At 58.8% G+C, this 21,831-nt stretch overlaps 1 protein-coding gene across 1 annotated transcript; it reads right to left on the bottom strand.

The window, feature by feature from the left end:
* Positions 1 to 341: 341 nt before the first annotated feature.
* GREP1 (glycine rich extracellular protein 1) lies at positions 342 to 12,316 on the bottom strand. The gene is made up of 35 exons (XM_047713584.1): positions 11,944 to 12,316; positions 11,720 to 11,752; positions 10,853 to 10,882; positions 10,725 to 10,754; positions 10,152 to 10,187; positions 9,781 to 9,813; positions 9,630 to 9,683; positions 9,355 to 9,387; positions 9,190 to 9,243; positions 8,713 to 8,745; positions 8,463 to 8,621; positions 7,600 to 7,632; positions 7,447 to 7,506; positions 6,724 to 6,756; positions 6,618 to 6,650; positions 6,499 to 6,534; positions 6,258 to 6,287; positions 6,143 to 6,175; positions 5,304 to 5,339; positions 4,843 to 4,872; positions 4,717 to 4,749; positions 3,852 to 3,905; positions 3,683 to 3,715; positions 3,573 to 3,602; positions 3,301 to 3,336; positions 2,644 to 2,688; positions 2,357 to 2,398; positions 2,209 to 2,241; positions 1,703 to 1,762; positions 1,591 to 1,620; positions 1,441 to 1,500; positions 1,177 to 1,290; positions 865 to 909; positions 711 to 764; positions 342 to 487 (listed from the first exon to the last, which is right to left on the bottom strand). Exons 1-35 carry the CDS (start codon positions 12,194 to 12,196, stop codon positions 462 to 464), a joined length of 1,767 nt encoding a protein of 588 aa, XP_047569540.1. The 5' UTR covers positions 12,197 to 12,316; the 3' UTR covers positions 342 to 461.
* Positions 12,317 to 21,831: the final 9,515 nt, after the last annotated feature.

Raw genomic sequence — 21,831 nt, 5'->3', positions numbered from 1 at the left:
AACTGAACATGATTCAGAGAATGTGAAAGTGAGTTTTACATCAAATTATAAAATTGATCAGTGCAATAACATTGGGAAGCAAGTGGAAGGCTTAAGAGAGAAAGATTTTTACTTGAATAACTAACTAATAAGCTGGTTATAAATGTAGACATAAAGAATGCACCAGTCCCCTCCCTAACTTGGATGTGTCCCCCACGACACTGTGACAAAGTGCTGTCCCATTTGTGGAACGGATGAATGAGGTGGTGGCCTGGACTGCCCCCACACCAACCAGCAACGCCCCCACCCCGGCCCCGGCACAGTACACAGAGGCCAACAGGGTAGCATGCCACCTTTATTAATACTCTTAGCCCGAAGGAGACCCTCAGCCAGAAGCCAAGCCCCAGGATCTGGCCGTCCTCGCCCAACACACGGCTGTGGTAGAGAGGCTCTCAGGGTGGGCAGTGAAAGGGCCTCAGTGTTCAGCATTTCCCAAGAGGACAGTGGCCTGGGAAAAGGCAGGGCCCTGGTGAGGTCTGGATCCCTCCTCACCTCCCAGGGGACCTGCACCGTCTCCCACCTCTGGTCTCTAAGATCACTCAGCAGATACCTGCAGGTGACCTGAGTGTGTCCTCTCCCTCCCAAGGGCTGGGACAGCCCCACTGCAGCCTGGAGGGGCAACCGTGGTGGATAGGGCGAGTGGGGGACAGGGCCACCGTGACCCCTCTCACCTCCATAGCCATTTCCCAGTGGGCCACTGCTGTCTCTCTTCACTGGAGGGCTGCCTAAGGCACAGATCAGCCAGGGCACCAGGTCACCAGGGAACTTTAGAGCCCCCCCTGCCCTCCCCAGCTTCACCCCGGGCCCTGGGAAACTGCCACTCACCAAAGGGTCCAGGGCCCAGCTCTGGCCTTAGCTGTCCATAGGTCGCTGGGGGAAGGGACAGAAGGTGGGAGCACTGAGTCCCCAGTGGCCCTCACATGGTGTCTGTCACTTCCCCATCTTGGTCTCGTGTCCAAGCTCACGCTCAGGGTCCCCAGCTCCAACCGTCTCCTCAAACCCCATCATTCTTGCCTAATCCCTCTTGTCCCTGTCCCACGCCTTCTCTGCAGAGCTCTGGGTGCGTCTTGGCCCAAGACCCAGCTCCCTACAGCCAGCCCTGACAACCCCACCATGCTCGTCCACATCCCCCCTTACCTGGCTGGCTCCTGACCCCTGGGTATGTGCCTCCAGGCCCATGTCCAGGCTTCAAGGCAAGCCCCCAAGGCTGCACGGAGGGCCAAGAAGAGCCCCTTAGGGCCCTGGCCTGACCTGCAGAAGGAGAGCTACTGTGGGCACCCCTGCCCACCAGCGCCAGACATCCAGGAACCCACAAGCCCCCTGGGGTTTCAGGTCCCTGCCCACTTGGCTTGGTCCCCGCATCCCTTACCAGGGTTCACCCCCTAAACACTCATTTCCTACCATTTCCTTCAGAGCCTGGAACTACTGCTTTGGGGTACACTGGTGCTTCCTCCCCATACCCTGCAAGAAATCCAAGTGATTCCTGCCCAGCCCCAGGATGTCCCTCCCCCGCCCCCAGCCCCTGTACTCTGTCCTCTGTCCCTGACTCACCATTCCTAAAGCCACTGACCCCGGGAAAGTCTGGAGGAGGGAGGAGAAGGTCAGAGACAGGAGGAACCCTTCAGTCCAGGGCCCCCCAGCCCACCCCAGCACTCCCAGGCACCTGGCTGCAGGTGGGCCTCAGGGAAGACCCCAGCTCCCAGACCATTCCCATAAGCAAAACCTGCAAGACAGCAGTGGGAGAAAGGCTGGGTGAGTGGGGGGTGGGGCTCAGGGTGACCAGCTCGTGGAGAGACAGGAGGCAGCAGATAGACAGAGACTGACTCGGAGGCAAGCCAGAGAGGGCCTCACACACACACACACACGGTCCCCATGCTCAGCCAACCAACCCTGTGCAAACTCTGTTGTTCCACCTTCTGGAAGCCTCTCCTGGCCTCCCTCTGGCCAGCTTCCCTTTGCACCCAAGACTGTACCTCGGTGTGCACTTGACCCTCAGCAGACTCCTGTCTCTGTCCTGTCTCTGGCTTATCTCTGGCTGGCATTATGGCCTGCTGCAGACGGGATGTGTGCTGGTTCAAGGAGAGAGCCAGCCAGGGCAAGACACAAGGACAAAAGGGCTTGCCACAGGGAAGATATCAGCTTGTACCCTTGGGGGCCCAGGGGGCTCACCAACTTTCTGAGGCTTGAGGCCACCACCAAAGCCTGAGAGAAAGCAAATGGGGGCAGAGATGGAGGAGTCAGAGAGAGATAAAGCCTCTGACTCCCCTCTTCCTGAGCTAGGGGCCAGGAGAGGAGGGAAGGGGAAGTGCCTCCTCACCCAGTTCTGTTCCCAGTCCATAGCCATTCAGGGGCTGGTATCCTGTGAGGAGAATGGGGCCAAATATGGACCTTAAGGGCTCTGAGGAGGAAGAAGGGATACTCCCTATCGACAGGGAACAGAACTAGAAGAAATGGGCTTAGAAAGCAACAAGAGAGACTACGGGTAGACTCAGGGAGGGACTTCCTGGCCTTAGGAGCCTGGACAGCTGCGGCAGACTGGGGCCCAAGGATGACGGAGGAGTGACCCTGATCTGGGCTAGGGACAGGGGGCAGACAGAGTCACACCTGCTTTCTGAGGTTTCAGCCCCCACTGGATGGCTGGAGTCGGTGCTAGGAAGAAAGCCGCGGGACAGAAGTGAGCTTAGGGCGGGGAGGGCTGGGAATGCTACAGCCTGCCCCTGGGCGGGAGCAGCTGCCATAATGGCCCAGCTAGACCCAGCCCCTCCTGGGACCAGGGATCCCCTGGTGCCCCATCCCCGGCCCCCTACTCCACACTGACCTGAGAAATTGCCATTCTGCCCTGGGGGAGAGGGCTGGGATTTGGGGCCCCAGCCGCCACCCTCTTTATCAGAAGGGACCCCCAAAGTGGGAGGCCTGGGGAGAAGGAGTGGAGGGACCCTCCCATGGCAGGGACCTAGATGGGGAAGGAAGGGGGAGGGCAGTGAACCCAGGCTAGCACCTGCCCCAGGCCAGTCTCCCGGCCTCAGCCTGGCCAAGCCACCAGCCCATAATGACTTCCAGGGCAGACACAGCTTCCGAGGGAGGCCATGGCTAGGCCAGAGAAAGCCCCACTCCCGTGGTACCTGGGGTACAAGGGGACCCAGCCACCTAACATGGCTCCTGCTCTTGGCCCACCTAGACCCTCTGTGTTCCAGCAACATCCCTCCTGCCTTTCTCCTGGTGCATCTCCCTTCACCCCCAGCCCTGCCCCAGGAGCCTCACCTGGCTGGGCCCCCACCCCATTTCCGTTGCCATATCCTGGAGAGAAAAAGCAGGGATGTGAGGGGTAGTAATTTAGCGGGGAGGGTTCTGGAAGGAGGCAGGTGGAGGTGCAGGATAGAGACGGGGTGGAGGGGCGTCTCTCACTTGCCTGGCTTTTGAGGTTTCATACCCCCTCCCAGAACTGCAGGAGAGACAGGCCCCCTCAGACTCCAGACCTCAAGCTCCCAAGAAAGAGCCCAGTCCCCCACTTCTGAAGCCGGGGCCACACTCACCTGCTGGGCGCCGCAGTCCCGGAGTAAAGCCTGGGGAGAAAAACAGGTGTGAGGGGCTCGGGCAGCAGCAACCGCAGGGCCAGGTGGGGGAGGGCCGGGAATGGGCTCACCTGACTTTAGAGGGCGCATGCCCCTTCCCAGGGCTGGGGAGAGACAGAAACAGGCTGAGTGATAGCTGGATGCCACCCTGCCCCTTCTCTTCCCAGGACCCAACTCTGCGCCCCCTGGGGCCCTGCCCCCCCCCCCCCCCCCCCCGCACCGCCCCACTTCCTCCCTCACCTGGCTGGGCCCCTTGGCCTGGGAAGACTCCGGCTCCCAGCCCATTCCTGTAAACTGGGAGACAGGGTGTGTGGATTGGGAAGGGGGAAAGCAGTGGAGGAATAGACAGTTTCTGGGGTTAGAGAGCAGTGGGGGCCTGATTCTGAAGCTGATCCCAATTCTGGAACTTCCCCACAGCACCAAGCAATTCTCCCAACACCAGCTGGGTGTCTGACAACATGCCTCAACCCTGACACCAGCCACCTGCAGACAGCCTCAGACCCCACAGGTGAAGGGCTCAGTCCCCCACCCCCTCATTTCAAGCACCCTCAGCCCAGGTTGCCAGCGGTACGTCTGACCCTTTGGCTAGGAACCCAGCTCCTTGCGTGGGACCGATTCGCTGGAGCAGCTCACAGAACTCAGGAAAAGTTTCCTTACTAGAATCCAGGCTCTTTATAAAGGCCAGCAGATGGAGGATACGGAGGCCAGGTGTGTGGGAAGGGTGGAGGGGCCTCTGCACTCCCCGGGCCTCCAAGGGGTCACCCGCCACCCCAGAAGCTCTCCCTGACTGGCCCTTTTGGGGTTTCAGGAGGCTCCCTCACACAGGCGTGGCTGAAGACCCTTTCCATCTCCAGAGGTCAAAGGGAGGGACTAAAAGTTCCAACCCTCCAATCCCAAGTTGGGTGCCCCTAGCAAGCAGCCCCAACCTTAGATGACACGGGGCTCTCCAAAAGTCACCATTAACATAACAAAAGACACTCTACCGGTCTCCGCACTTAGGAAATTCCTAGGCTTTGAGGGGCTCTGTGCCGGGACTGGGAGACCAAATAGTTCTACCGTATTAGAAGTCCCCGTCTCGCAGGACTCACAGGGAGGAAAGCCTTACCTAGCTTCTGCAGCTTCCCGCCCTCACCGATGCCTGAAGAAGAGATGGGAACAGGTTAGTGACCTACTCCCCTTCTCTGGGCCTCTCCAGAACCCCGGGGTCTGGCCCCAGCGCCTGCTTCCCTACCTGGTCCGTAGCCCACGGGAACCGCAGGGCCTGTGGAGATGGAGAGGCTCAGGTACGGGGGCCGGGGTGGGTCGGGGGGAGCTGGAAACCCAGGCCTCCTGGGCCTCCTGCCACTTCCATGTAATCGCCAGCCCCGTCCTCACCTAGTCTGGCAGGAACCCCCGCCCCCAACAGGGCCTGGGTGAGGACCAGTGCTCCCCGCCAGGCCCTCCTCTCTTCTCCCCTCAGTACCTGCTCCGCAGCCTCTGGGAGCTGGAGGGCCCATGCGGGGAGGAGGGATGAGCAGGGGGTTGGGGCTGGCTAAGGTGGGGGAACCGCCAGTGGTCCCCCTTCAAAGCCCAGCCAGAACCGGGCGTCCTGGAGGCCCAGCTGCTCCTAGGCTAACCCGTCCTCCTGCAAGGCCGCCAGGGAAGCAGGAGAGGACACCCAGACTTGTACCCCCCAGACCCCACCAGTCTCACCTGGCTGGCCTCCCAGCCCATTGCCATTCCTGAATCCTGGGAGGGACAGATAGATAGGGTGTGAATGGGGGCAGGAAGGCTCGGGCTTTGCGGGAGGTGGAGAGAGACAGACAGGGGTGAGGTTCACCGGGCTTCTGGGTTTTACCTCCAACCTCAGGCTTGGGGAGGTGGAGGCTGATGTCCACCCACCAGACCTCTCCTCAGGGTCCCCTGTGCCCCCAGTTTCTCCCAACTCCTCGGGACCTGTCACGGCTGGGTTCCTGGTCCTTTTTTTTTTTTTTTTCTTTTTTTAAAGATTCCATTCATTTGACAGACAGAGATCACAAGTAGGCAGAGAGAGAGGGAAGCAGGCTCCCTGCTGAGCAGAGAGCCTGATGCGATGTGGGCTCCATCCCAGGACCCTAAGATCATGACCTGAGCCAAAGGCAGAGGCTTAACCCACTGAGCCACCCAGGCACCCCTCCTAGGCCATTTCTGTTACCATATCCAGGGGAGGAAAAACGGGGGTGGACAGGAAGGGCTGGTTTTGGAGGGGTTCAGGAGGAGGCAGGACAGAGCCCTCAGCATGGGAGTGTGGGGCAAAGAGGCTGCGGTACAAGGGAAAGGTCACCTCCTCCCTCCCCCGGCCTCCTGGGCCACAGGCTAAGCTCCCATCTCCCCACCACGTGGAAGCCAGGCCTCCGCCTTCCTCTCTCCCTGAGAGAAGCCTGGGCCCAGGCCCCTGAGATAGCCATGCCTCCCAGCGGGTCCCAGATCCTAGAGAGCGACAAGGAGCCTGAGGAGGGGGTGCTCTGGCTTCAGGGGGCCCATGGACACAGACAAGACTGGGCCAGACTCACCTGGTTTCTGGGGCTTCATGCCCCCCCCAAAGCCTGGAGAAGACACGGGAGCAGGTGAAGGGCCCAGAAGCCCCATCTCAAGGCCTCCCCAGGGTCCTCCCCACCCTGCTTCTACCTGCTCCGTATCCGTTCTGGGTCACTAGGCCTGTGGGAAGAGGAAGGGTGAGGGGAGACGTGGGGTCAAGCTGACGTAGAGGTGAAGGTGCTCCCTTCAGAGCCAAGCCTGAAAGCTGGAATCCTGGAAGCTTGTGCTCAGCAACCCCCACCCCATTATTTACCAATTCTGCCCCTGCCAGGCCTGGAGGGAGGTGGGAAAGTGTGCCCAGATGCTGACCCCCAGACCCCAGCAGTCTCACCTGGCTGGGCTCCCAAGCCGTTGCCATTCCCGAGTCCTGAGGGACAGAGGGGGCTGTGTGAATGGGAGAGGGGAGCTTAGGGTTTGGTGGTGGAGAGGGATAGGCAGGGTGAGGCTCACCTGGTTTCTGGGGCTTCATACCCCCTCCAAAGCCTGGTGGAGACAGGGAGCAGATGAGAGCCTGTCCCCATCTCCAGGTGTCCTCAGAGCCCTAGAAGGTGCCTACCTGGTCTGTAGCCGTTTCGACTTGCAGGACCTGCTGGAAGGCAAGAGGGGCTCTGGGGCCAGCCTCCCTCTGAGGTTCCCCCTGGAATCCGATGACGGCCACCCCACCCAGTGGAGCCCCTACTCTCCCCCTGGGGCCCAACTCCCTGGGAAACCTGAACATCATCCCCACTGCCTGGGTCCCTCCTGGACGGCTGTCACTGCCACCACACGCATCAGCCAGTGGGGGAGACCAGCAGACTGGGTGACCCGGCTCCGCCTCCCCAAGCACCAGCTCCTTTCTTGCTCCTGCCACCGTGGCCTCTGAGCTGTTTCCAGAGCCTCTGCCCTCTCCAATCTCTCTTAGAGGCCGCAGCTCAAGCACCCACCGATTCAGTGGGCCCCAGCCAGCGGTCTTCCCCCTGGCCTCTGCCACCCCTTCCCTAGATGCTCCCAGCTCCCCACTTGTGCTCACACTCCCTTCCTGTCCAGCTGTCCCAGCGCACCCCAACCTCCAGGAGGGACCTGTCTCCCACCTGGCCAGCCCCTGGTGGGCTGCTGAACCAGTGTTGCTCACACCAGGAGGGAGAGGCAGTGGTGGACAGTGGGTCTCACGTGGCTCCCAGGCAGAGGGAAGGCCAGGAGGCTGTCTGTGTGTCCCCCCCAGCCCCTCCTGCTCCCTCAGTCCTAACTAGGCCTGGGCACCCCCAGTGACCCCTACGCTCCTAGAGCCTCAGAGCCTCACCTGGTTGGGCTCCTACTCCCGGGAAGGCGCCACCTCCCAGCCCGTTCCCATTCCCGAATCCTGGGGAGACAGAGCAAGAGGGAATACGGGGGATCTGGGGCTTGGGAGCACAGACAAAGAGATACTGACAGGGAGACAAAGAACAGGGCTCACCTGGCTTCTGGGGTTTTATTTCGCCTCCAAAGCCTGGGGGAGAGACTAGCAGGTGAGGGACCCAGAAGCCCAGCCCTGGGTCCCAGCTTCAACCCCATCCCCTTGCTACCCCTGGTCCAAAGCGATTATGAGCTGGACATCTGCTGGGAGGAGGGGTGACATGGAAAGTGGGATGGTGTTGAAACAGACCCCCGGGCCCCCCACCCTGCTGCACGGATTCCCTCCTCCCCTCACACATTCCTCAGCTCAGCCTGGCTACCGGAGTCAGGGAGGGGGCCGTGGAGCCTGTGACGGGAGAGGGGCTGGGAAGGCAGGCTGCAAGGGACCCACCCCTCAGACCTGTCCCCACAGCTGCCCTCTGGCCCTCACCTCCCGCCACCATGCTTCCGAGCTCAGTCTCCTTCAGTCCTCCCACCCAGCCCTGGAGCCAAGGGTGGCTCTCTCTGGCTTAAAACCCCAAGGGTGTGGGCCTTTGCAAGGTTAAAGCCCCTCAGGACTGGGCATGCTGGCTGGCCCAGGACAGGCACTTGAATGCTGGTGGAATGAAGGAGCCCCTAAGAGACCCTGTGCTTGCACTCAAGGCGTGGCCGGGACCTTGACCGCTCCAGCCTTGTGCCCCTGCCCCAAGCTGCCCCAGCCTGGCCAGGCCCCTGGCGATTGCCAGCTGCAGCCTAGAGAGGAAAAGCAGTGTGAGGAGTGGGCTCGGGGAGGAGAGTTAGGGACTAGGGCAACACCCAGAGCCATGGAGCCACATGTGGACGTCATCCCATCCTGTTCTCCCCCAAGGAGTCAGTTTTCTGCCCTCCAGTCACTGACCTCCCTAGCTCCTCCCCAGAACCCCAGCTTGGCCCAGATGCCCTTACCTGGCTGGGCTCCGAGTCCCATCCCATTCCCATTGCCGAGTCCTGGGAAGACAGCAAGAGGGAGTAAGGGGAGGCCCAAAGGCCAGGCGGAAGAGGACAGAGACACAGGGACAGCAGGCAGTGCACCTGGCTTTTGAGGTTTCACGCCCCCTCCAACTCCTGAGAAAGGGTCAGGGACCAGGTGAGAGAGCCCGGAGCTCCCTTGAAGTCCCACACTCACGCCTCTGCCCCCCGGCCCCCACCCCGTTACCTGGTGCCTGGCCACCATTCTGAGCCACAGGGCCTGTGGAGAGAGGGAGGGCGGGGCTGGAGCTGGGCCAGTGTGGCTGCTCTGGGGGGCTCCCCTGACCTATGCCGCCCTCACCCAGGACTTCTGTGTCCCTCAACTGCTCTTTGCAGGAAGCATGCCCAGAGAAGGACTTGGAAATCGGGAAGACCGTTCTGAGACCACGCTCAGGCCGTAGAAATGACAGCAGCAGCCCAATGAAGAGAGGAGTCCCTTAGGGGGGTAACACGTGCCCAAGGAGGGGACAATAGAGAGAGGGCTGCTCTCCCCTCACCTGGCTTCTGAGGATCCATTCCCCCTCCCAGGCCTGGGGAGAGACCAAGAGGCTTCCCAACCTCCCCACGGCCCCACCCCCAACTTTCTCCCCTACTTCATCCTTGTTCCAACTCTACACCTCCTCCCGCTTTTCCCTCCCCAGGCTCAGGCTCCAGGTGTCCTCACCTGGCTGGGCTCCCAGCCCTGGGAAGGAACTGGCTCCCAGTCCATTTCCATATACTGGGGAGACAGAGCCAGAGGGAGTAAGCAAGAGGGAGGGGGCTGGGCTTCACAGGGAGCCAGACGGAAGGCAAGGTGGAGAGAGGGATGGGCGTGGATGGGGCATCTCACCTGGCTTCTGGGGTCTCACACCCCCTCCAAAACCTGGGGGGAGAGATGTGGTGGATGAGGGAGTCCCAGGGGCCCAGCCCCTTCCTGTGGCTCCAAGGCCATGATGAGAGGCGAGGCACAGGGCTTCTGGGGTCCCAGCTGAGATGAGGGTGAAAGAGGGGTACCCTTCTTCTACCTCCCCCAACGAGTCAGCAGTTCTGCCCTGGGGGAGCCTGGGAAAGACCCTCCCCGTGCCCACCCAGCCTTATCAGCCTTCAGCTCTTCTCCCACCTTACCTGGCTGGGCGACAGCACCTGGGAAGGTCCCCATTGCCAGCCCATTTCCAAACCCTGGGGAATAGGGCAAGCGGGGGTCAGGGGGGAATAAAGGAATAACAGGGAGTGGGGAGGCAAGACAGAGATGGGGAGAAACAGGGTGGGGGCTCACCTGGCTTCTGGGGTTTCACACCCCCTCCTGTGCCTGAGAGGGAGATGGGGCTCAAGTGAGGGTCTCAAATCCCATTTCTGGAATACCTAGAATCCTGCCCCCAGCTCCCAATGACCCTGCGCCCACCTCTACCCGTTCTGTAGCCAGTCAGAGCTGGAGGACCCATAGGGAGAGGGAGGGATGAACAAGGGAGGTTTGGAGTCCTCGATAGGGTGGGGGTACAGGACCTTGGACCACACCAGAAATGGCAAACTGGAAGGCTCCCTGTCTGCCTGCCTCAATCATTGAAAAATCCTGATCCTTCCCTCTAAGGCCTGGGAGGGAGGCAGATAGAACCAACCTAACCAACCCCCAGAACCCGCCAATCTCACCTGGCTGGGCTCCCAGCCCATTCCCGTTCCCAAATCCTGGGGGGACAAATGGAGATAAAGGGTGTGAGAGAAAGGTGGGGGGACAGAGCTGGGGCTGGGCAGGTTTCCCTCAGAAGCCAGGGGAGATCCAGGGACTAGGTGAAGGGCCCAGGACCCTCTTCTGAGCAGCAGGCCTATGGGAATTCAGCTCCCATCTGCCCATCCCAGAGGTGGAGAGCCCCGTTGGTGAACGGGGAAGGGGGCCTTGGAGCCCACTCTCAGTCAGCCCAGGGGACATGCAGTGAGCCAGACTTGTCCGCACTGCATGGGGCTCAGTGGGGGCAGCACAGACAACAGAGACAGGAAAGAGTTGGGGGTGTCCGGGGTGGGGCACACAGGTGAGATGACATCAGAGCAGTCTTGCCGGATTCCTACGTGGGAGGGGAGTGTGTACAAGAGGATAAGGAGACCAGCCTGAAGGGGTCACAGTTCACTTCTCTGGGGACGGAGGCGGGGTGGGATCAGCACTGTCCCCACATATTTTTGAGGTGGCTTCTTCTCCCAACCCCCAGATCCCATTTGTCCATTTCTCACCTGCTCCCAGGCCACTGGGGGAGCCGTAGCCTGGGGGGGAGGGGATGAAGACAGGAAGTTGAACCTGAAGGGCCGGGAGGGGCTGGGAGCTGGGGTTCCTCACCCTCATTCGGAGGAATGAGCTTTACCTGATCTGTAGCCATTGGGGCTCCCGAAGCCTATGGGTTGCGGAGAAGGGGGTTAACTTAGGAGGATGCAAAGGGCTGAACCTGAATGCTACCCCTTCTGCTGTGCAAGCAAGAATGTAACCCCCTTTGGGCCTCAATTTCCTCTCCGGTCACAGGAGGGGTGAGGACAGCACCAGGTGAGCAGCCTAGAGGCAGGGGCCTTGGGGGAGGTGTTCGGGCTGGACCCCTGGGGGCAGATCCCCCTGCTCCTTCTGCAGGGGCATGACCACCAACCCCCTCCCAGCTCCATTCTTACTCTGGAGAGTCTCTGGACTCTCCCTTCCTGGTGCCCCACCCCCTCATCTTTCTCTCTTGCAGCTTTGGTGCATCAGGTCTCAGGATGGAACCACTTCTCCCACCCTGAGGACCCCACAGATCCCTGGATTGAAGACTCTTCTGTGACACTCTGCCCCTACCTGCCCAGCCCCTTGGCCACCGGCCTTGTCTTCTCACCTCCGCCCTACCTCCCAGCCTTTGCCCCTTCTCACTGCCAAGATGTCCTTATTCTTCCCTGTTCTAGCTTGACCCCCTTGGAGACCCAGTTCCAAGCCCCTCCTCTGAGATGTCTCATGCCTGCCGTTGACGTGCTGCCATACCTCACCCTGGTTCCAAAGGTGTGGGGTGTCTTTGCTCCCCACACTCGAGCTAACCACGGACAAGAGTGTCTGCCATGAAGACAGGAAGGGACCCTGTGCTCTCCTGGGCCCCACATCGGGATCCCAGAACTAGGTAGGGAACATCTGGGGCTCTCTTCCAGAGATCTCCCAGACCCGCAGGGGAGAAACCAGGCTCTCTCCCTTGACCCCAGTGACAACGGGGACCACTTACCTTTCCCTGGGCCCGGAGACAATGGAGGTAGTCCTGGGGAGCAAGGAGGCGCAGACTCAGGATGGGGACCCCAGAGATGGAGAGGGAGAAGGACCCGGGCATCTATCCCTGAACCCCCCATAATCCTGCCCCCCAGACCTCACACACCCGGAGCCCCAGCATTGGCCCAGTGCTGTCCCTAGCCCTCCCAGCCCCAACCTCAGCTGCCTGCCTCCTGCCCTCACCGCCTTGTAGGCTTTCCGAAGCCAGGCAGAGCAGAAGGGCTGCGGGGAAGGCCCAGGTGCCCATGATGCCGAGTGGAGTGGGAGGGCACACACCCTTTGGGCCTTTAAGCACCTCTCCTGGGTGGGGTCTCTCACCCAGGCCCCCCAGCTGTGAGGGGCAAAGGCTCCGTTGGCAGACCCCAGAGGGCCAGCCCCCCACCTCTCTCCGTGGCAGGACTCCAGAGCCCGGCCTTCTCCCTGCCCCACCCCTCATCCATCACGAGTGATGACAGCCAGGACAGGCCCCCACCTGGCCCCGAGGCTCACTCCACCCCTGTCAGGATTGGGGCCCTGGCGCCAGGCCTCGGGGGCTCAGATTCCCTCCCCGCAGCTGGCAAAGGGCAGGCAGGCACCCCAGGCCCAGCCCAAACACAGCTGGAGAGAGGAGAGAAAGCCAGGCCCAGAAATGGTGGGGGGGTGGCTGGCAGCAGAGCCTGAAGGAGTTATTGTGTTGCACGGAGAGCGGGGGGCAGAGGCCACAGTGTCCCAGAGGCACGTGGAGAAGCAGCAGTGCAGGACACTGGGTCTGACAATGAGGCTGTCCAGGAAGAGCCGGGCAATTAGCTCGTCTAAGCCCGGAGACTCCGGGACCAAAGCAGGAGCTGCCCCCACCCCCTTCCATAAGAAGTGGTGACACAGAGGGAGCCTGTCGAGGGACCACTGCTGTTGCCTGAAGGCTTGGTGGGAGTCCACCTGCCACAGGAGGCCCTCTCCGTGTCACCTCGGTCTCCTGCTCAGCTCTAGCAGCAGTGACTCCAAGGCCGGGGGACTGTTGGGAGGGGCACTGCCTAGGGGGCAGTGGAGATAGGAAGCACTCTGTCTCTAGGGTGGCCGAAGAGCCTGGAGCCCAGGCCAGGTGGGGGGCTTGGTGGGGAGCCAAGTACGGGAAGACAGAAGAGGCAGGCCTGGAAGTGCCAGGAGTGAACCCCCACCTCTGAGCTGGCTGGGGACAGCAGTGACTCAGCCCCTCTGGGCCCTTGTCCAGAAGGTTCCACACCCTGTCTGTCTGAGGGTCTGGCCCATGCCCAGCCAGCCCCTCCTGGCACCTCTGGCTAAGGAGGGCGGCCTATCAGGTGGGGCTGCCTGACGGGGTGAGGGCCTAGACAGGGGCTACGGTGGGGAGTCGGCCTGCTGCAGGGCTCCCAAGACCATGGCACATGCAGGGGCTACCTCTAGCCACATGGGACAGCAGGGCTTTGAGCAGATGCCCCCCAGCACGGAGACGTGCCTGTCCATGCCCTCCCACCCACATCCCAGGCTGCACCCCAGGACCACACTCCCACGGCCCCCTCTGTTCCCACTAGGTCCCCTCAGCCCGGTGCCCCCGGTGAGGCACCCCCATGTGCCCACTGCTTCCCCTGCCTGGCATAGAGCTATGAGCCAGAGTCCTGAGGGCTGGACCTTTTACTGGCTGCTGGGAGGGGCCCCAGGCCCCTGGGCCCAGCCACCCCAGGAGAGCCCAGAACAGCTGCGACAATCTCTGCAGACTCCCCGGGGAGGGCTTCCTGCCAGGCCACCTGCTCCATCCCGTAAAGGCAAGCACCAGCTCCCTGGTCTCCTCGAGGGCCTCGGAGTGGGCTTGTGGTTACCAGGCCAGCCACTGGATTCAAATTCCGACTGGATTCAAATACCCGCTCTATCCGGCCAGGATGCGGGAGCAGGAACCCAGCCTCCCTGGGCCTGTTCTCTTTCCTCTACAACGATGACACTGACATCCAGCGTGTCAGGGCTACTGGGGGGAGCTGCTTCTTACTCCCGTCTTACAGATGGGCAGCAAGGGAGAAGGGAATGGCCTCAGGTCCTACAGCTCCCAAGCACGGGGCCTGGGACTTGAAGACAGACAGTCTGCAGGCCCAGTTATCCCAGACACTGCCTTGCTCTCTGCCTGCCTCATGTCGCTCTGGGCCCAAGATGTGTGCTTCAGACTCGGTATAGCTAACAGCCCCCTCTACAGACCCAGACACAAGGCTTGCCCCACCGGGTGCCAGGGAAGCTTGGCCCACAAGGAGGTGGGCACAGACCAGGAGGGGCCATGCAGGGGGTTTGGGCCGAGTGCCTGCGAGTCTTCTGCCAAAGGGAATGCTGGTGCCCACCGCCACTGCCAGGCTGCCTGGGGGCTGGCATGGGCCGGTGGAAAATGCCAGCCAGCCTGGGGCTTGGGCCAGCTTCATGATGCTGGGGGCCAAGCCCAGTGGGGCACCCCTGGCCCACGCAACAGTGCCACCCCTCCCCCAGCACATCCAGTCCCTTCAGGCCATCCCCTAGCCCAAGCCAGCCTGGCTAAGAGCCCCTGGACCATGTGGAGGCCAGGAGAGCCCCTGATGGAGTCCCAGCCTCGGGAACCTTCTCTCCCAGGCGTGAGAGGACATGGTGGCTCAGCTTCCAAGGAGAGGAGCAACTTTGAGGGGATAGAGCTAAGAGCTCAGGGCAAGGCGACAGCTGGGTGTTGGGAGAGCAAAGCAGAGGCCCAGGAAGCGTGTCGCCTAAAATGGCAAAGCCTGTCAGCAGACTCCCAGCCAGCTGCTCAGAGCAGCACCTGCCCGGGTGGGAGGGAATTTGGGGAGGACAGCTGGAGGGGAGGCAGGCGCCCCGTGAACCTGCGACTGTGCTCAATCCCCTTGGGTCACCCGCTCTGCTCTTCATCAGGCAGCTCTTCAGCGCAGACCCCTGCCCTGGCTGCCTCGGGGACACCGCTGCCGGCACCTCCAGGCCCTTCCAACGCTGACCTCTGTTAACTCCCTGTCTCCACCCCACGCCCGTTTATTAAACCTGTGCTAGTGTGAAATGAGGCACACACCCAGAAGCGTGGGTAAGACAAATGCACACTAACACACCTATACAACACCCACCGCACCTGACACCAAGACCAGCTCCCCCGACGCACCCACCACAATCCCCTCTTCGTTACGGTGCCCTGTTTGCACCTGGGGCGTCCTTTCCCTGCTTAAGCCACGTTAGTCCAACTTCCCTGGGAGAGTCTGGGTGTGGCCATAGCGCTGTTGCGGCGACGGGACACACGGGGGCGCGCGGGGCTCGAGCCTGCTCTCACCGGAGCGCGGGCGGGACCCCGGGAACCCAGCGCTTGGGCAGGGGGCCGGGGGCCGGGGCCTGGGGGCCAGGGGCGGGGGGCTGGGAGCCTGGCGGGGGGGCTTCTTCGTGGGCCCAGCCCCCTCCAAGTTCTTTGGTCTCAAAGCCTGCGGGCCCTTGCCTCTGCCCCTGTGGTCCCCGAGGCGGGTGTGGGGGTCCTGGTTCCTCTCCCAAGGAACTTCCTTTTGGCCCCGGCAGCTGCTTTGAAAACCTGTACAACTCGATACAAATGACAGAATGTTGCTGTTATTATTAAACGTTGAGTAAGCTCCTACTGTGTGCTTGCTCGGCCTTGACCTAAGCCCTTTGCATTCATTTTCTTGTGTAGTGCTCCTACCCTACAAGGACGTGGGAACTATCATCTCCATTTCACAAACATGGAAACAGGTCCAGAAACATAAAGCAACTCGCTCACGACAGCACAGATTACCTGTACAGCAAAGCAGGGTAGAGCCCTAATTTTCCTTACTCCACGACCAGTGCTCTCTCCTATCTGTACTTAACTTCACAATACAGTCCTTCCAGAGGGAAATATCCCTTGGAAGTATATTTTTGAATTTTAAAAATATTTACTTTAAATAATTGCAAAGCAGGCTTTCAAGAGTGGGCAGCTGGAAGAAGCCCAAGGTCCTGGACTCCTGGGAGATGGGACTGGCAGAGGGGATCGCAGCTGGAGAGAGGCCCCCTTGCTTCCCCAGGCCTCCTGGGGACAAGCTTGGGGTCATTCACAAGGATCCAGCCTGAGTCACAGGGGCTGTGGCTGCCAGAGATGCAAATGCAAAGGAAGGGTGTGCGGGCGGGGGGTGGGGGGGGGTGGGGGTGGTGGTGGTGGTGGTGGTGGTGTCGAATCCAGCCCCCAGAGAAGCTCCAGGTCTATGGGCCTAACCTGATATGCCAGGCCCTCCCGTGCTGGTCCGTGAACTGGAATGTTCCCTGAAGGTGCAGGCACAATGGGCTGGGAACCCTAACCTGTCAGAAACTTGGGGGATGGGTGGTAAACAAATAAACCAGTAAATAGAGGACAGGATTTCAGATAGAGGAAGTGTAATACGAAAATAAGGTGCGACAGATGGGGAGTGTTCTAGAGAGGGTGGCCTGGAAGCACCCCGTTAAACGGATAAAAGGTGCCCTATGTGAAGGAAGGGGCAACCCCCAGCCGCGCTATTGTTAGGAACTAGCCCTTGCCCTGCCCCGGCTCCCCGCTAAGGACTTTAAGGGGATCATCCAAAGTGAACCTCTAGCTGCTTGGGGAAAGCTGCATCGATCAGCCCAGTTTTTGCAGGCGAAGAGACTAATCCGAAGCACGGAAAGGCCCGGTGCCTTCCCAAGGTCGTTCAGCCCGGAAGGGGCTGAGGCAGGGTTGAGTTGAGCTCGAATCTCAAATCCAGAGAATGGTTAGGGCTGCCTCGGAGGCGGCCGCGGCCAGTCTGCAGGGCTTCCCCGGGGGGTGGGAGAATGTCTGGCATCCCGGTGAGGTGACGGCAGGCATGAGGGAGCCAGAGAACCCAGGGCGTCCCACCCCGCTGGGACCCGGAGGCCGCAGGGACTTCCCGTCTGGTCCCGAGGGACCGCCTCCTGGGGCACCTCTGGGGCAAACCGCCCCTTTTACAGTCTCGAAAACCAAGCCAGCGAAGCGAGGGCGATGGGTGCGGGACTGGGGTCTGGAGGTCTGTCCACATCCCCGGAACCGAGTGGGAGAGGTCCACCTGCCAACTCGGACCCCGCGCCACCCCTCAGCGGGGACACCGTACCGCGTCGCAGCCTCCGCCCGGGCTGGCGCCGAGGAGACGTCACGCCTGCGCAGTGAGAGGGCACGGCCTGAGGAGCCAGCGGAGCGGGCCCGGTGACGCGCACGCAGTGACGTGGGGGGCGGAGCCCCGGCGCCCTGGGCGACTCTGATGGGCTGCATCCGGGAGTGGGCGGAGCAGAAGGCGTTCCTGGGCGGGGCCTCGAGGCCGGTTTGGAATTTTTGGCGCGAGCCGGCTCTGCGCGCGTTCACGGGCCGTTCCCCTCCGAGAGTCCTCCGGTAGAGAGCGTCGCCCGCAGGCCCCAGCCCGCCTGACCTCCCCGGGGGCTTCCGCAGCCTCTGCCGACCCGGAATCTGGGACCTTGCTGAGCTGCTCCCCGCCCTCCAGGTGAGCCCGGGGCCGGGTCCTGAGGGTGGTGGGCCGGGACTCCTCTCCCGGCAGCCTCTGCCCCGTGACAGTCCCTGCTGGGGTCAACCTCAACGGCTTTCGGCCCCGCGGGGTCGCGCCCTGCCCGCGGCGGCCCCGCCCTCTGCCCTGCCTCGGCTCCCGGGGCGGGCCCCGGCCCTCCTGGCCTTCCCCGGCCTCCCAGGCCCCTTTTCTGGGAGCGCCTTTCCCCGAAGACTGCCCTCCCCTTACCCGGCCCTCTCCGGGAGTAGCTCCTCACCCTTGACAGCCGGTCTCTTCGGATGTTCGCCAGGGTTTCCCCACGTCCACCGAGGTGAACCAGCTGTGGCCCTGCCCGGGAGGAGCTCACAGTCTAGTGCGGTAGACCGTGGTCAGCGATGTGTCCGGCCCAGTGAGAGGGTGAGAACGCTCCAGAGGTCACGCAGGCCGGCCTGCTCCGGGCCACCCTGGACTCTCGGGGGAGCCCTTGTTCCTTCTCTCTCCCCTGTCCCCTCCCCAAAGCTGTTCAGCCAGGCCAAGTGGTGCTAGAATGCAAGGGATATTGGGGTGGTCTAAGAACTGGTTTAAGAGGCAGGTGCCTGGTGTCCCCAACATGCTGGGACTGGGCCTCTAACCAGCGCTGGAGGGGGTTCTGCGCTTGAAGAAACCTGACATGGGAATCCTGAGGTGAACCCTGCGGAGGAAGGGTCCCCACAGGGTGTAGGGTGTCTTCCCTGCAGGCCCCTGGGGGGGGGGGGTCCCTCCCCTGTCCTCTCACTGTCCCAGCTACTGGAGGGCACACTTCAGAGAACTGCTCCCTCCTGGTTCTGTTACTGACTCACTCCCTGCTGGGTATGGTATCTTTTGATACACTGTGGCTTCCTCTCCAAATTGGACTCCTCCTCTTTGGTCTTCTTGTTTATAATGTTTCTGTTATACCATTATAGCAACATAAGAGCCCTTTCTCTCCCAACACACACCTTGGGACGGTTGCACTTTGTGTGTTCCTTCAGTTACCACTCAGAACACTATTATATATTACTTGTTATGTAACAGCATTTACTGGGGGATCTGTATGCCAGACACTGGGCTGAGCTTTCCCTGAGGTATTACCGTCCACAATGCCCTGTGGCTCGGTGTGTTTCTGAATTCAACATGTCTCTTGATTTTAGAAAGCTAATAGGGTACACACATCATTTATATGTAACATCACCTGTGGGCCTAGGACATCATCCCATAATCAAACCCATTAATATTTCTGTCAAGAAATACATGAACAGGGCTGCCTGGGTGGCTCAGCGGGTTAAGCCTCTGCCTTCAGCTCAGGTCATGATCTCACGGTCCTGGGATCGAGTCCCACATCAGGCTCTCAGCTAGGCAGGGAGCCTGCTTCCTCCTCCTCTCTCTCTCTCTCTCTCTCTCTCTCTCTCTACTTGTGATCTCTCTCTGTCAAATAAATAAAATCTTAAAAAAAAAAAAGACATGAACATTCACTGTTAGAGGGTAAAAGAAGTTAAGTCAGAGTTTTCTGCTCGGTGGATTGTTGCATGTGGAGATCAGTCGTTGCAGCACTATTTGTAGAGAAGACTTCTTTCCCACTGAATGGTTTCAGCACCCTTGTCCAAATCAGTTGACTGTGAGTGTCAGGGTTTATTTCTAAACTCTCAGTTGCATTTCAGTGATCTATACATCTGTCCTTCTGTGAATACCACTGTTCTGATTCCTGTAGCTTTACAATCAGGAAATGCAAGACTTCCAACTTGGTTTCGACTACTCTGGGACCTGTGAAATTCCGTATGAATTTTAGGATCAGTTTCTCAATTTCTACAAAGAAGCCAGCTGGGATTCTGATTCTGATTGTACTGAATCTGTAGATCAGTTTGGAAAGTATTGCCATTTTTTATCTGTTAGTTCTTTGGATCTATGAACATATAATGTCTTTCCATTTATTTATGTTGTCTTTACTTTCTTTGAGAAGCTGAGGGAAGAATAGAAAGCAGGTCTATATGTATGATGTTTGTTATATTGATCTTGTTTATCATTTCTGATTCTCTTCACTTGTTCCTGTGGATTCACCTGGTGTCATCTCCTAGTCCAGTATCGTTCTGTTCCCACCCAGCTCTTTTGGGCTAACAGTATGTATGTTATATGTCTATACTTAGTATGCCCAACATACAATGACATACATATTGTTTTGTACAATTGCTTTTTAAATCAGCTAAGAGAAGAAATACATATTTACATGTAAACGTTAAAACTTCCTTTAAAGATTTTATTTGTTCATTTGAGAGAGAGACAGAGAGAGCACAAGCAGGGGGAGGGGCAGAGGAAGAGGCAGAAACAGACTCCGCAATGAGCTCAGCGGCTGACGTGGGGCTCAATCCCAGGACCTGGAGATCAGGACGTGAGCTGAAGGCAGATGCCTAACCATCTGAGCCTCCCAGGCACCCCACATTGTCTTCTGTTTCACATAATTACTTTTTTTTTTTTAAGATTTTATTTATTTATTTGACAGAGAGAGATTACAAGTAGACAGAGAGGCAGGCAGAGAGAGAGAGAGAGGGAAGCAGGCTCCCTGCTGAGCAGAGAGCCCAATGTGGGACTCGATCCCAGGACCCTGAGATCACGACCTGAGCCGAAGGCAGCGGCTTAACCCACTGAGCCACCCAGGCGCCCATAATTACTTTTTTTTTTAATTATTACTTTTCAGTGTACTAGAATTCATTGTTTATGCACCACACCCAGTGCTCCGTGCAAATATGTGCCCTCCACAATACCCACCACCAGGCTGGCCCAATTTCCCACCCCCCCGCCCCTTCAAAACCACATAATTACTTTTATCAGTGCTTTGTTTCTTCAAATAGATTCTGATTACCATTTGGAATCATGTACTTTTAGCATGGAGAACTACCTTTAGTTTTTCTTATAAAGCAGCTCTATTAGCAATGAATTTTTTGTTTTTATCCCGGAATGTCTTTATTTTGGCTTTATTTTTTTAAAAATATTTTATTTATTTATTTGACAGGGAGAGAGAGCACAGGCAGGGGAGGTGGCAGAGGGAGAAGCAGGCTCCCTGTCAAACAGGCAGCTGGATGTGGGGCTCGATCCCAGGGCCCTGGGATCATGACCTCAGCTGAAGGCAGACACTTAACTGACTGAGCCACCCAGGCACCCCTATTTTGCCTCTATTTTTGAAAGATAGTTTGTTGGATATAGAATTCTTGGCTGACAAACTGCCCCCCCTGCCCCGCCCCCAACACTTTGAATATGACCCCACTGCCTTCTGCCATTGGCTGTTTCTGGTGAGAAGTCAGCAGTTAATCTCCTGGGGTGGGGGGCTTATAAGTGATGAGTCCTTTTCCCTCTCGCCACTCTCAAGATTGTGTCCTTGTTTTTGGCTGTCAGCATTTTTTAATACAATGTTTCTGGATGTGGATCTCTTGGCTTATCCTACATGAAGTTCATTGAGCTCATTGGCTAGGTTGATGCGTTTTTCTTGGGGCGGGAGGTTTTTCTGGGAATCACATCTGGGAAGTTTTCCCCTGTTATTTCTTAGTGTATTTTCCCTGCTGCTTCTCTTCTTTCCTTTCCACGTGCCATTCTGCGGACCCTGGTGAACTTAATGGTGTTCTACTTTTCTCTGAGGCTCTGTTCCCGGTTCTTCCTGATTTGTTCCGTCTGTTGTTCAGACTGAATAATCTCTCTCCTTCTGTCTTCAGATTGGCTAGCATCCTGCCAGTTCAAATCCACTGTTGGACATCTCCCGGGAATGTTCCCATTTCGGTATTACACCTTTCATTTCCATAATTTCCACTTTCTTCTTTTTATAATTTCTATCTCATTATCAATATTCTTTATTTGGTGAGGTGTTGTCATCACAGTTCTCTTTAAGCACTGTTCCCTTTAGTTCTTTGAATCCAGGTGGAGCGGCTACTTTGACATCTTCATCCGTGAAATCTGACATCTGGTCCCTCTTACCAGTCGTTTCTGTCTCCTGCTTTGTTCCTGTGTGTGGGTCACACTTTCCTATGCCTTTGTGTGTCTTGTAATTTGTTGTTGTTGTGGAAAACTGGATATTTTAGACAGTGCTATAGCAACGGTGGGTACTGGTTTCTCACTGGTCCTCTGCGGCTTGTGACTTTGTTTGCTTGTTTATTTGCTTCGTGACCGGCTGGGCCCTTGTAGTGACGTCTCTCTCACCCCCTCCTCGGAGGGCCCAGCTGGGCACCCCGTGCACCCCTTGGAGCACCAGGGGCTTCCCAGGGGCTCTCTCTGCCCTTCCCCTCCCTCAGCTCCTACTCCACCAGTTGTGGGCTGATCGTCCCACTGTTTCTGACGCTGCCTTGGGCTCCACTGCTCCATAGACTGATCTAATTAAATTGGGGTTCCTTCAACAAGGGAGTTTTTGCACTCAGTGTCTGGGGTGTGTTCTGACCCCAGCAGGGCTCTTGCTAGCTATCTCCTTCCCCAGTTCTCTCTGGGAAGCTGGCTGGCCCATGAGGTACTTTGTTGCACTAATGGTGGTGCCAGCTTCCTCGCATTTGCTTACCACCAAAACCTCCACTGACTTTGAGAGCGCCTTTAAGCTTGAACTTCCCACACATTGTTTCAAAAAAAGTCTCCCCCCCCC

The sequence above is a fragment of the Lutra lutra genome, chromosome 18, assembly GCF_902655055.1.
Source record: "Lutra lutra chromosome 18, mLutLut1.2, whole genome shotgun sequence".
Lineage (NCBI taxonomy): Eukaryota > Metazoa > Chordata > Mammalia > Carnivora > Mustelidae > Lutra > Lutra lutra.
The sequence above is the reverse complement of the archived record's forward strand: the minus strand, read 5'-3'. Positions and strand labels throughout refer to the sequence as shown.

Coding starts and splice junctions, on each gene's coding strand:
- GREP1 (XM_047713584.1), bottom strand. CDS start 12,196: ATGAGGGGTGGGGCAGGGAGAAGGCCGGGCTCTGGAGTCCTGCCACGG. Junction 9,388..9,629: donor AGGTGCTGTCGCCCAGCCAG/GTAAGGTGGGAG, acceptor CTCTCCCCCCAG/GTTTTGGAGGGGGTGTGAGA. Junction 6,176..6,257: donor CCAGAACGGATACGGAGCAG/GTAGAAGCAGGG, acceptor TGTCTTCTCCAG/GCTTTGGGGGGGGCATGAAG.